Here is a 12874-nt window from a genome sequence, read left to right as displayed (position 1 = left end):
ATATATATATATATATATATATATATATATATATATATATATATATATATATATAAAAATTTGACAGGGAATTGAAAAAATATGTCAGTTCAGTTTGTCACCCCTCTTCCATTCTTAATAATAGACAGAAGAGGGCAGACTAAAAACAGACACTCAATCCAAAATCGATATCAAAATACATTTTTGTATGGGTTTTACTGCTCTTTTTTATATTATTATTAGTAGTAGTAGCAGTAGCAGTACCGAATGGCAGTTTTATTTTAGTATTATTAATATATTACATTAAGTCGTAATATTTTGAATTCGATTTTTATTTTTTTCCATTTTCATTGTACTTAGTAATTTTGGTACTTCAACTTAAGCTACACAAAAATTTGAAATGTTGCTAACTGAAATAAACTGTTTTTATATTTTATTTCAGTTATATACATAGATTTGGTTAACAATAACAATGCTATATGGACAGATTATTATCCTATTTTAAGTTTCTTTGTTTTATTTGTTATTTGAAGGACTTTTTGAAGTACAGCACTAAAGCAGGTCTGGACTGTAAAGAGACAGAGGTAGGTCACTAAAGCAATTCTATATTAATATATATAAATTCTATAGACCACATACACTTCTATCTTTAGTGTCCTGTCATGTTTTGACATTGCTGGTCTTTAATTTCTGTCCTGCAGAAAGCAGTTGAGCTGATGTCCCTGGTGCCCAAACAATGTAACGACATGATGAATCTTGGACGATTGCAGGGCTACGAGGTAAAATCACCTCTTTTGAGGTACATTCAATTGTTAGTTAATGTAACTATAACTATTACAATTACAAATGTAATCACAAAGGTGAGTTACGTTTGGTTGACTGCCAGAAGCAGTGAGTGCCAATGTAAAATTACACTGACAGATAATTTCTCAAAGCAACATGATACATCTATTAGTGTAATAATAGAGTTCTATCATTATGCTAACACATTAGGTTTATACTGAAACTTCAGTTTGTCTTAACTGGAACGTTCACTAACAACGGACCAATCAGCTGTAAGTTTGATGTAATGGACTAACAAACTAATGAAGTTCCAAATAATAATGCAGAAAAATGCAGTTATTTTATGTGTCAAGAGAGAAAGTCCTGAAAAATTGCACAAGTTGCATCTAAGAAGTGTAAACTGCTACTTAAAGATGGCATAAAAGTCACAAAGTATTTAAGCTTGTTTCTGCTACAGGATTAAAAAAATAAATAAAAAGGTAATTGCTAAATTGTAAAAAGTCAGAATTGCGAGATGGCGACTCGCCATTGCAAGTTTATAACAATTCTGAGGGAAAAAAACTCAAAATTAGGAGGTGTACTTACGAGTTTATTTCTTACAATTATAAACTCGTAAGTACACCTCCTAATTATAAGAAAGAAAGTTGGAATGGTAAGATAAAAAGTTGCAATTATCTTTTTTATCTTTTATTCTGTGGCAGAAACAAGCTTCAGTAACAGATGCACAGGCCACATATACACACACACCATTCTACAACCAAATCTGCTTTCAAAAATTCAGACAGTTTGTCTGAGGTCAATGCTGGAAAATCACAGAAACAGAAGTACATAACCTTGACACACCTCCTAATTATAAGAAAGAAAGTTGGAATGGTAAGATAAAAAGTTGCAATTATCTTTTTTATCTTTTATTCTGTGGCAGAAACAAGCTTCAGTAACAGATGCACAGGCCACATATACACACACACACCATTCTACAACTAAATCTGCTTTCAAAAATTCAGACAGTTTGTCTGAGGTGCAGTGCTGGAAAATCACAGAAACAGAAGTACATAACCTTGATTTTCTTGAAATATCAGGTGATGAAAAGGTGCAGATATACTGTATCTATCAGTGCTTTGATGATTGCTTAGGATTGCTTATGTTTGTTTGCACAGGGGAAGTTGACAGCTCAGGGGAAGTTATTGCAGCAGGACACGTTCTTTGTGACAGAGCAGGACTCTGGCGTTCTGTCCCGCAGTAAAGAGCGCAGAGTGTTCCTCTTCGAACAGATCGTCATCTTCAGCGAGCTGCTTCGGAAGGGCTCGTCAACACCAGGGTACCAGTTTAAAAAGAGCATCAAGGTACATTCAGCACAAGTTGATACAAGTGCGGTAAGAAACAAAATACCCAACTTGAAATAAAGTCTTAAAAGTTTTATTTGTGTGTTGACCTGTGCAGGTGAGCTACCTGAGCATGGAGGAACATGTGGACAGCGACCCCTGTAAGTTTGTGCTGTCATGTCGTGGCTCATCTGAACGACTGACGCTACAGGCCGCTAACATCGACATCAAGAAAGAGTGGGTTCAAAGCATCCGAGAACTGCTGGACATGCAGATCAACTTCCTCACGGGTGAGCGCATTATGAAGGTGGCAGTTGGTATCTTCAGTTGCTGGTTCATTCATAACCTGCTCCTCGTCTGTTTTTCATCAGCTCTCCAGAACCCTCAGGAGTACCAGAAAAAAGAGAGTGGAGGTTCTTTGAGCAGGCAGCTGTCCAATAGCAGCCGTTCCTCATCCTCTCACCCCTCCACCCCCCTCAAACCCAACACCGCCCCCAACGGAAGCCCCACCCACAAGCCCAATAAGCATGTAGAGGAGGTGAGCATGATTCAGAATATCACATAAATCTCACATCAATTAATAACTATGACTGTCAATCAGTTAGCAATATTTGATACATTTTCTAGAAAAAAAAACTTCATATATAACAATAAATTAATCAAATTGCTCACATATCAATAATTGCTGAAGTAAGTGGTAGTAAGGAGTAAGAAGTGCTCTGATTGTAGGTAAATTCCATCATGGTGGTAGGAAACAATGAAAAAAAAATGTATGCCCACTAGGACAGCATTTATTTGATCAACAGTAAAAACAGTAATGTTGTGGAATGTTATTACAATTTAAAATAACTGTTTTCCATTTTAATACATCTTTTGTGGAAAATATATATATATTTTTTCAGGATTATTTGAAGAATAGAAAGTTCAAAAGAACAGCATTCTTTTAAAATGTAGTTTTTTTGTGACAATGTAAGTGTTTACTGTCACGTTTGATCAATTTAATGTGTCCTTGATGAATAAAAGTATTAATATATATATATATACAGAGCCGATCCTCCCTATACGCAAAATACGCAAGCTGCGAAGGGCCCCTGAAACACCAGGGGGCCCCCTTGCTCTCAAAGATGATTTAATTTTAGTTTCGTTTTTGAATTTGGCCAGCGGTTATGAAAACATGAATGATCATCTCTTTTAATGCAGTGCGCTGTCGACCTTTCTACGTAAAAATCAGTCAAATCATGTAATGTTAATGTCGTACAGTCTTGCTCGAGGCTTTCAACTTCGAAAAAACGAGTTGAAAGAGTACCAAACCGCGGAATAGACATTGTTTCTCAAGCGCTTTCCGCAAGCGCGATTCGAGACGGAGTGAAACACTTTATATACTGTATATATATTTATTCCACTCAAACTTTTGAATGGTAGTGTAGCTGCCTTCATATATTTTAGGGGGGCTCATCATATTTTGGGGTCTTTAGCATCAAAAAGTTTAAAAGCCTTGCACCGAACCATCTTTCACACCTACTAAATGATCTGAACTCTACGTCTAACTGATGTCCACAACAAATGCTCTAGAGTGAAAGCCTGTGTGACAGGAGACCAATTATCGCAATAGCATTCTGTGCTTAAACAGCATTGTGTAATCTAACTAAATCAATTAGTTACCCAGACCATTTTAATTAGCGTCTCATCCAGGCCAGATAGATGTAATTAAACATAATTGGTTCACACTACACTAGTCGCTGCAGTCTGTGCATGCGTCTCCTTGCTGAACTGGATGTGCCCGTGCTGCAGTGCTGTGAAGTTCCACTCTAATTGTCTTTGAGGGGAGGAGAGATGCCTGCTAGTTATTCTTAGTGGGGGGAATGGCCTAGATTTCCAGCTCTGCCCGTGTTCCATACCTGTTTCTCCTCTCTGCAGGGTCTCTTTCTTCTGTTCTCGCTTTCTGTCTTTCTTGTTGTCTTTCTTCTCGCCGCAGTCTCTCTCTCTCTCTCTCTCTGGTGAGCTTGTATCTTGGCCTTGGCACACCCTGCTTTTTTCTGTGTCCCTAATCACACGGTCACTGAATACCAGACTGAAGGAGCTGCTTGCTACTTTTTATTTTTTAATGTCTAAGCTTTTCACCCAGCTATTTATTTCTCATGCCAGGTCAAGGTTGACAGTGAGGAACAGACTTTCCTCTGTTTGAAGCTTTGTCTTGATTTGTCAGAAGTGTTCGACCGTATGATTGAAGGACATTTGTTAAAGTCAATGTATTTAATTTGTTTAAAAAAAATTGATTTGATTTCAATTCACAAGCTTGCAATTAAATTCTACTCCGATCTTGATTTGATTCATTTGGAGATATTTCTAGCCAGAAGAAATCAAATTGAATATAAGGCAACATTCTCAAGGGAAAAAATCTCTATAAATTGTAATGCAGTAAGGTGGTAAAATACTGTAATCTGTAATAATAACTGAATACAACATTTAAATTGCACATAAGGCATTTTTTATAACATCTATAAAAACATTTTAATCACATCTCTACTCCAATTCACTTTTTTAAATATAAACATTTAAGTTTTTTTTAAATATAAACAGGTTGGCTGTCATAAAAACTTGTTTTTATTATGGATTTATTTAAACATATTAAATATTGAAGAACAGGTTAAGTAGAACTAAAATGAATATGTAATATGCATATTTAGCAAAATGCTCTTTCTAGAGTAAATTTTTCTAGCTAGCTAGCTATGGACTGGCATTTCTGAGGTAAATGTAACGTACGTGACATTGTTTACAAACTGTTTAATTGACATCTATTTCAGTTAAAACAGATTACATGAGACATGATACATTTCTGTAAGTTGTACTGTATCTTTCAGCATACCTTCTGGTGTTCATTCATGTTTATTTTGTGCTGCAGCTACTAGTAAAGAGGAAGACATGATCAGTTCACGTGCGTTTTAGGGCCACCGCCCGATTTGAGGTGGTGACAAAGTGCGCCAAAACTGTATTTATTGTTTGAATTTCATAATAAAATTGACAGAATTTGAAAGCTGAGACTTTGTTTCATATCAAAAGTAACAAAGTACAAAGCCTATTGTGAGATATTGGATGGGAGGTGGGCTACAAATAATCTTTATTTAAGTTTTATTCATGCATCAACTGAAAACAGCATAGATAAAAGATTGATTTTTGGGATTTAAGAACCAGTATCGGTTCATCAAAATGAAAATGAATTAAAAGCGCTATTTTCAACCCATGTATATTCTTCATCAGAATGTTTAGTCTCATGTTTTGTGATCTTCAGATGTTTCGTTTTTGTGTTTCCAGGAGTTGGATGAGGGGGAGTGTAACGGCCTGTCATTGGTACTAGTGACGCAGGATTACAATGCCGTGAAGGAGGACGAGATCTGCGTGGTGGTTGGTGAGAAGGTACAGATCCTGGCGTCCAATCAGCAGAACATGTGCCTGGTTTACCGACCTGCAAACAGCCAATCACCTGCTGCAGAGGGCTGGGTACCGGGTCACGTGCTCTCTTCGACTCAGTAAAGCCACGCCCCCTCAACACCTCGGAATAAACCACTACTCACATTTACCATTCAGTTTCACCAGCCTACTCTGGGAAAGCATGCCACTCAACCTCCTGCTAAGCTACTGTTGGTCAGTCAGAACAGGAAGTACCACCCCTTTCCCCTGCCACCGTACAGTTGAGGACTAAAGATGCACGCTGCAAAAAATGGTGCGATATCACCTCCCATAGTCAATATGGGCAAAAAAAAAACATTTAAAAAAGGAAGCTCAAGAAAATATATTATATTGCTTATAATGAAAAAAAAACAAAAAGATTGTATTGTATAGAGAGGAAACTAAGGTGAATTTGTCAGTGAATTACGTGTGGATGTGTATGGATGTTAACGTCATCCTTTCTCATCAACATGCTCCATTACGCGCAACAGACTGTTTTTAAATGGGGCTCTCCCTTTTTTCCTGTTTGTCTATGCCAAGTCATTTGCACACTGTGTATATTTTCTTTTACTGAGATTTTATTTTTGGAAAGTTTTTTTTTTCCCCCAAGTGTCTTATTTTTACAGCTATTAGGTGTGGCACATTTATTATTTCTTTTCAGTTCTGTCAACCAGTTCAGTGTTCTGTACAAAGTATTCTGCACTTTTCCAACAAATAGTTGTGCAATATCACAATCGTCCCAATGCTCATAACTGTACTTGTAACTAAAGATTTAAATGTATTATTCTGTATCATTTTAAATATGTACATAATATTTTTGACATTGCCATAATAGATACACAGCAGAGCAAAATGGTCCCTCTATTCCTGTCAGGCTCAAGAAAAAAACACACCTGAACTAAACCCTGGTAGTCTGCACTGCCTCCAAAACCCAGCCCTCTGATTTTTACATTCGACATCATCAGATTTAGTATGTAATAAGAACAGATGTTTACTCAAATCAGTCGATTAAAAATGGATGTTGTTGATTTCTGAAGAGTAGTCTCTGCTGTCAGCGTTCAGATCTCAGATATACGTGTAAATATACGTAAAAATAAAAAAATAATTCTAGCAGGTATTTCACTTGTTAAACTGTTAAAATGTTCATAATAAAGGTGACAATTTTTCATCTTGGAAATTATGCGTTCTGTATCATTTGAACATCTGTGCATCTATCATTAGCTGCGACAGAGCTATTGTGCTTAAAATGTGAATATAAAATTCAGTTTATATTAGTATTAATAAGAGTGCTTTAAATGCAGTCAACTTCAAGAATATACAAATTGTCTCAGTATCACAGTAGTTACTGCATGGGCATGTTACAGTGAAAATACAGTAAGTACTCCTAAAGAAACAATAAATAAATTGTTAATGCAGTTGCCTATATAAGCGCTCAAACATTGCTGTCATCTACATCCTGCTCTCTGTCCCAGTGATAACCATGGTCAGGCAAAGGGAGCACTTTTCCCTTATTAAAACAATAAGGGGGAAAATGGATTAAAGTTTAGGATTTAGGATTCATGGATTTAGTTGTTTGAAATAATGTACTATGACATGATCTGAAGATTGACATAATGCCGAGTTCACACTGCACGATTTTCAAACTCGTCGGATCGCCGTTGTTTTCACACTGCATGACTATCCGGGGTAGCATTCAGTTGCTGCTGTGTTCGCACTGCACGATGGATCGGCGACAGGGGGTTTCACACTGCATGACTTCACAATAGGAAGAATCGCCGACAGCTCTGTCTGGTCCGCAAACTACGTTTCACAACAAAACACACGGTCAGTAATGCCGAGTTCACACTGCATGATTTTCAAACTCGGATCGCCTTTGTTTTCACACTGCGTGACAATCTGGGGTAGCATTCAGTTGCTGCTGTGTTCACACTGCACGATGGATCGGCGACAGGGGGTTTCACACTGCATGACTTCACAATAGGAAGAATCGCCGACAGCTCTGTCTGGTCCGCAAACTACGTTTCACAACAAAACACACGCGAGAAGTGATAAGGAAATAACGCGAAAACCCGCGTGCGTCAGACGAGCGAGACTGGAATTATTAAAAAAAGATATATACATAGCCCGCAAATTGTCTGTGAGCTGATTTCCAGCTACAAGGAGAAAAAGAAAAACAGATTATGCAGGAGGGAGATGCAGGGAACAGGGATTGGGTGTTCTGCAAACAGAGTTGGAGGTAAATAATTTTGCAGTAACTGTTATGCTGATGTTGTGGCTGGTCAAGCAAATGTTTGTGTTTGTTTCTGTATGATATAATTGTTCATTTTATTTTTATATTTATTGTTCAATCTATTAAAATTCTGATATTCTGGTCTATAACTCCTCCCAGAACTTCCCGCTGCCCTGTATCTTGGTCTCTCATTGGCTGTAGGTCATCGCCGATGTGTTTTTCAGTCAGAACTCATTTCACACCGCGTGATTGTGAATCGCCGACAGCTCCAGATATTTAGCATGCCAAATATTCCGCGGGTGTCGGCGACGCATCGGCGATTCCCTCAGATCGTGTCTTTGATAATTCACACTGCGTGATTGTCACTCGCGTGCACGAGCACCGATTTTCCTCCGATGTCAGGCATTTGTCGGCGATTTCGCAAAACCTGTCGGCGAGTGAAAAATCCGGCTAAAATCGTGCAGTGTGAACTCGGCATAAGTTAACGCAATAAAAGCTATTTTATTTCACATTTATTTCATGATACTACTCTCATTATCTCACTAACCCTGCTGTTATTGGAAACTTTCGCTGAGGTATAAAGTGAATAATGGGTAAGAACGAAGCATTCATGTCTACTATGGTATTAGTATCTGAAAACCTTTGCTTTATGCCGAGTTCACACTGCACGATTTTAGCACGATTTTTCACTCGCCGACAGGTTTTGCGAAATCGCCGACAAATGCCCGACATCGGAGGCAAATCGGTGCTCGTTCACGCAAATGACAATCACGCAGTGTGAATGATCAAAGACGCGATCTGAGGGAATCACCGATACGTCGCCAACGCCCACGAAATATTTGGCATGCTAAATATCTGGAGCTGTCGGCGATTCACAATCACGCGGTGTGAAATGAGTTCTGACTGAAAAACACATCGGCGATGACCTACAGCCAATGAGAGACCAAGATACAGGGCAGCGGGAAGTTCGGGGAGGAGTTATATGAAATGTAGATTGCGGACCAGTGTTGCCAAATTTGCGATTGCCGCCAGCTGTTTTTTATGTCAGCAGGTTGAAGCGACCCCAATAATGTGATATTTAGGCCCTGGAATATGAATTATATGAAGGAATATGAACCAGGAGAACCCCGCCAAAAAAGTTTGTATTTTTACTTTATTCTTGTATTTTTTCAAAACGAGACACTTTTAGCAGATGAATCTGAAAAAACAACACAAGTTTTAGACAAAAAAAAGAAAAGAAAAAAAATCTAAATCACCACAAGGGGACAGGATTTCTCAGTTTGCAGCAACTGAAAACTACAGAATGTAAATAACACCAGAGATGGTTTTATTATTGGTTTTGATAATATTTAGAGTCAGACATTTTTAACGGAAGCCATTTATTTCAGCTCAAAGCACCACACACAGTGTATGGAATGACAGAAAAAAAGCTTTTTAAAAATGAGTAATTTAAAAATGCTCTCATTATGCATCATTTGCTGTTATTTGCTATATTTGTGTGAGTATACTGGATAAAATGGTATGCACATTAATAATAAACAGTGTTTCCGCGGTCCTTAAAAGTCTTAAATTTAGTTGTATCAAATTTAAGGCCATAAAAAGTCTTAAATTGTACAAGAAAGTCATAAATATGATTTCAAGAGGTCTTAAATTTGGGGAGGGAAAGACAAGAATCGCTATATGGCTTAGTGTGACGATTAAACTTCATTAAATAAACATGAGCACTGCTTTGTTCTGCCGTTACCAGGGAAACCGCTGTATTTCTTCTGTTCCAAAAGCGCCTCCTGCTGGCAGAGAATGAATCAGCATTTTCAATCAGCCATCTGCTGTTTTTGTGAAGACCAATGCGAAAATCGACCCATATTTTTACACTACAATCACGCAGAGTTGTAAATGTGACCTGGTGGATCGACAAGAAAATAATGCATTATAAAAATCTAAACAATTAAGGCAGTAAAATATTTAATGTTTAATTATTTAATGCTATTTAATATAATAATTGCTTGTCAATAATTGTTTAAATTCATATAATAATTTATACTTTTGACTCATCCTGTTTCTTAAAAATGGTTTAAAGGCTGAAATGTGACGTTTATCATTTTATAAAACTTTTTGTGAAAATTTGTATCTGACTTGTAAATCATGCTTTTTACAGTAATTTTACAGTTTAATATGTTACCATAGACATTTCCCTACCCCTCTATTCATTTTGTTTGTGCAGGTCTTACAAAGTCTTAAATTTGAGCCTAAAAATCCTGCATATACCCTGATAAAATATCAAGCTTTTTAAAAAAGATGGTTAAAAAATACCTCCAACAGCTTTATATAAACTAACTCTTCAATCCTTAACTGAGCAGTGGCTTCAGCTTTTTTTCCCCTCTTGTTCATTTTGTCACTGTGTAAATAATAAAGTTATAATTACCAAAGTACCTTAACTTAAATAGTCAGAGCAAAATCTCGTATAATTCAATAGAAATATTTCCTTTAGCACAAGTTTTCACATATAAAATAGAAAGTACTACAGGTACTACGTGACAGGAATCACCCATCTGATTCCGTTGCTCAAGAGTTTTGCCGCTCATCCAAGTCGCTTCAGAAGCTGACATACCTGACAACTCTTGAGCAACAGAGAATCGCACGCACTTAACTATTATAGCTGTAGTGCATGTCCTTGTTCTAATATTATTGCACTGCAACTGAAACACTGAAATTGATCTTTATTGATACAAGAACAGCTACAATGTTATAGTATCTGGATACAATTATAGTTCTTATTTTAAATTAGTTTTCATTTGTATATTTTCTGTTTTCATTTCAATTTTAGTTAATGTTTTAGTAATTAAGTGTTTTTGTCATTATTATTATTTAATGTGTATAGTTTTTATTAATTTTTATTTCAATTTTAGTTATTTCAGTACATCAAAATAAACAAAAATAAAATGAGAAATGCTGCCTTTGCAACTAGCAGAAATGCAATAAGCTTTTCACAGATGCAAGTCACCGTGTCGGTCAATTGGCAACAGGTTTTTTTTTTAACAAACTACCATTTCTAGTTCATTGTTTATATTTAAAGCTGCAGTCCGTAACTTTTTTTGGTTAAAAATGATCTGAAATCAATATTTGAGCAAGTACATAACCAGCCAGTGTTCAAAACTATCGCCTTACTTTAGCCCGATTCACAACGGTTAGCTTATAATAATGTTTTCTAATTTGAGTGGTACGGGTAGGTTTTCGCAGGAAATTCGAGCATGGCACTACGTCATTACGTGACGTCTGTAAACATAAAGAAGTTGTCCCGGCTACTAGGCTATTGCATGTGAGTATCCTGCAGGTGGAGGATCGTTTATAACCTTTTCTCACAGCAGCCAGAATAATTAAATGTATCATTTTGATGGCGGATTGTAATCCAGAAAGGATTATGTGTTTATGAAACACATGTGAATGAAATTAAATTATATTCCAGTTATAAATGTGCTTCTGATTACAGATAGCCTGGGATTACAAAGATTTAAAGAAAACTAGTTCAAAGGGAGCATCATTTGCTTTTTGGGTTAAAAGAATTTCTTAATATGAAATTCGAAGTGTATGACAATTAGATTAGACTGTGCAGAAATTGAAATCTACATGCTAATACACACTATACTCATAGTCACCAATGCTGATGTTGTTAACATTAATCATTTGAGAATAAAGTATAACAATATGAATAATAATTTGAATGGTTTGATGTGATATGAGCTAACCGATGTGATATGAGCTAACCACAGAGATGGCGACAAAGAGGCTAAACTTACGGACTGCAGCTTTAAATTTTCTAGTTAATTCGTTGCTTTCAGCCTGGCTCAAAACAAATAGCTAGGAAAGTGCAAAGGATGTCCTTTGATTATAGTTTGAACAAATGCCATAACATCAATATTAAATGTATATATATATATATATATATAAACATCAGAAAACATTTTTAAAGAACATTCTTTCTGCTTGATCAGACACTTGATGGCCATAGCAAATAGCATATTTTGTAGGCTGTCCGCATGATCTCTGCAGAGTCACTGCCACCAGCACATGAACAGAAGGTTTTCTTCTGTCTCTCCCTGTCTGCTTTCCCTTCAGACTGTTAAAGAGCAATAGTGATTTTGCAAGAGACTTCTTTAATAATGCAACCCAGGCGATTTGAACACCTCCGCTCTAAATCCCTCTAATAATATTGAAGCTCAGTTGTATTTTATTTTAAAAGCTGGCCGACTTTTATCTTCTACCCTAAATTACCACATGCAGCATTTCACAGAAACAGGTCGAGGCCCTTGGACATTTAAGGCGAAATTATTTGAATTAATAGTACTGTTTGCTGGTATCAAGCCCGAGGGATAAACTGCAGGTCAATGGGTTTGGAGGGAATGAGCAGGGTTCTGGTTTTGGGCTGTATGGATGGGGCTCCTTCCTCCGTTCTGACCTCATAATGTTGCATCAGCTGTGGGGTAAAAGTGTGAAGGGTTAAATGAATAAGAGGGAGAGAAATAACGATAGTGAGGTAACTGAAGGTTAAAGGGGTCATATGATGCTATTTTAAAGATCATTATTTGGTGTAACAGAATATAACATGTAACATGTACAGTCGCTGATTCATGTAACAGTGTAACATGCTTTAATGTTCAAAAAACACATTCTTTTTCAAATACTGTACATTATTGTAGGTCCTCTATGCCCCGCCTCTCTCAAATGTGTCGTTTTCAACAAAGCCCCCTCCTTTGACAAGCGCAGTCTGCTCTGATTGGCCAGTTGACCCAGTGCATTGTGATTGGCCGAACACCACAAGCACGCGTCAGAACGTAACCTTACCATAATCGCGAGCTTCAGCTTTCAAAGTAAATATCAAGACAGTTAATAATGTCGTTAGTTTTACCATCAGTTCAAGCCCGAAAGGGCAACAGAGTCGCGTAACAGACACAGTGATGATGCAGTACACAAGCCGCGGTCAAGACAGCTGACGTGCTATGATTTCTGACAGACAGTTCACTCTCCTGTGACGTGACCCTGTTCCCCTCACACGCACACACACAACGCGTTACTCTGCGCTGCGCAAAACTCCGCATTTGAACAGTCAATAGCAAAT

The 12874-nt window shown here is 37.1% G+C and overlaps 2 protein-coding genes across 2 annotated transcripts in view; one reads left to right on the top strand and one right to left on the bottom strand.

Moving 5' to 3' along the window:
* The window catches only part of LOC107584838 (kalirin-like), a 97112-nt gene extending 90693 nt beyond the window's left edge, over nucleotides 1-6419 (top strand). The window contains exons 40-45 of the mRNA XM_016271601.1: nucleotides 513-563; nucleotides 681-758; nucleotides 1920-2105; nucleotides 2203-2374; nucleotides 2456-2622; nucleotides 5397-6419. Of these exons, the coding sequence (XP_016127087.1) occupies nucleotides 513-563; nucleotides 681-758; nucleotides 1920-2105; nucleotides 2203-2374; nucleotides 2456-2622; nucleotides 5397-5615 (873 nt within the window). The 3' untranslated portion in view covers nucleotides 5616-6419. The remainder of the gene's footprint in view (nucleotides 1-512; nucleotides 564-680; nucleotides 759-1919; nucleotides 2106-2202; nucleotides 2375-2455; nucleotides 2623-5396) is intronic.
* Nucleotides 6420-11523: 5104 nt separating this feature from the next.
* Nucleotides 11524-12874, bottom strand: part of LOC107584802 (cytochrome P450 27C1-like) — a 16849-nt gene continuing 15498 nt past the window's right edge. The window contains exon 9 of the mRNA XM_016271565.1: nucleotides 11524-12232. Within this exon, the coding sequence (XP_016127051.1) occupies nucleotides 12116-12232 (117 nt within the window). The 3' untranslated portion in view covers nucleotides 11524-12115. The remainder of the gene's footprint in view (nucleotides 12233-12874) is intronic.

The sequence above is a fragment of the Sinocyclocheilus grahami genome, unplaced genomic scaffold (assembly GCF_001515645.1).
Source record: "Sinocyclocheilus grahami isolate Dianchi unplaced genomic scaffold, SAMN03320097.WGS_v1.1 scaffold63.1, whole genome shotgun sequence".
NCBI lineage: Eukaryota > Metazoa > Chordata > Actinopteri > Cypriniformes > Cyprinidae > Sinocyclocheilus > Sinocyclocheilus grahami.
The sequence above is the reverse complement of the archived record's forward strand: the minus strand, read 5'-3'. Positions and strand labels throughout refer to the sequence as shown.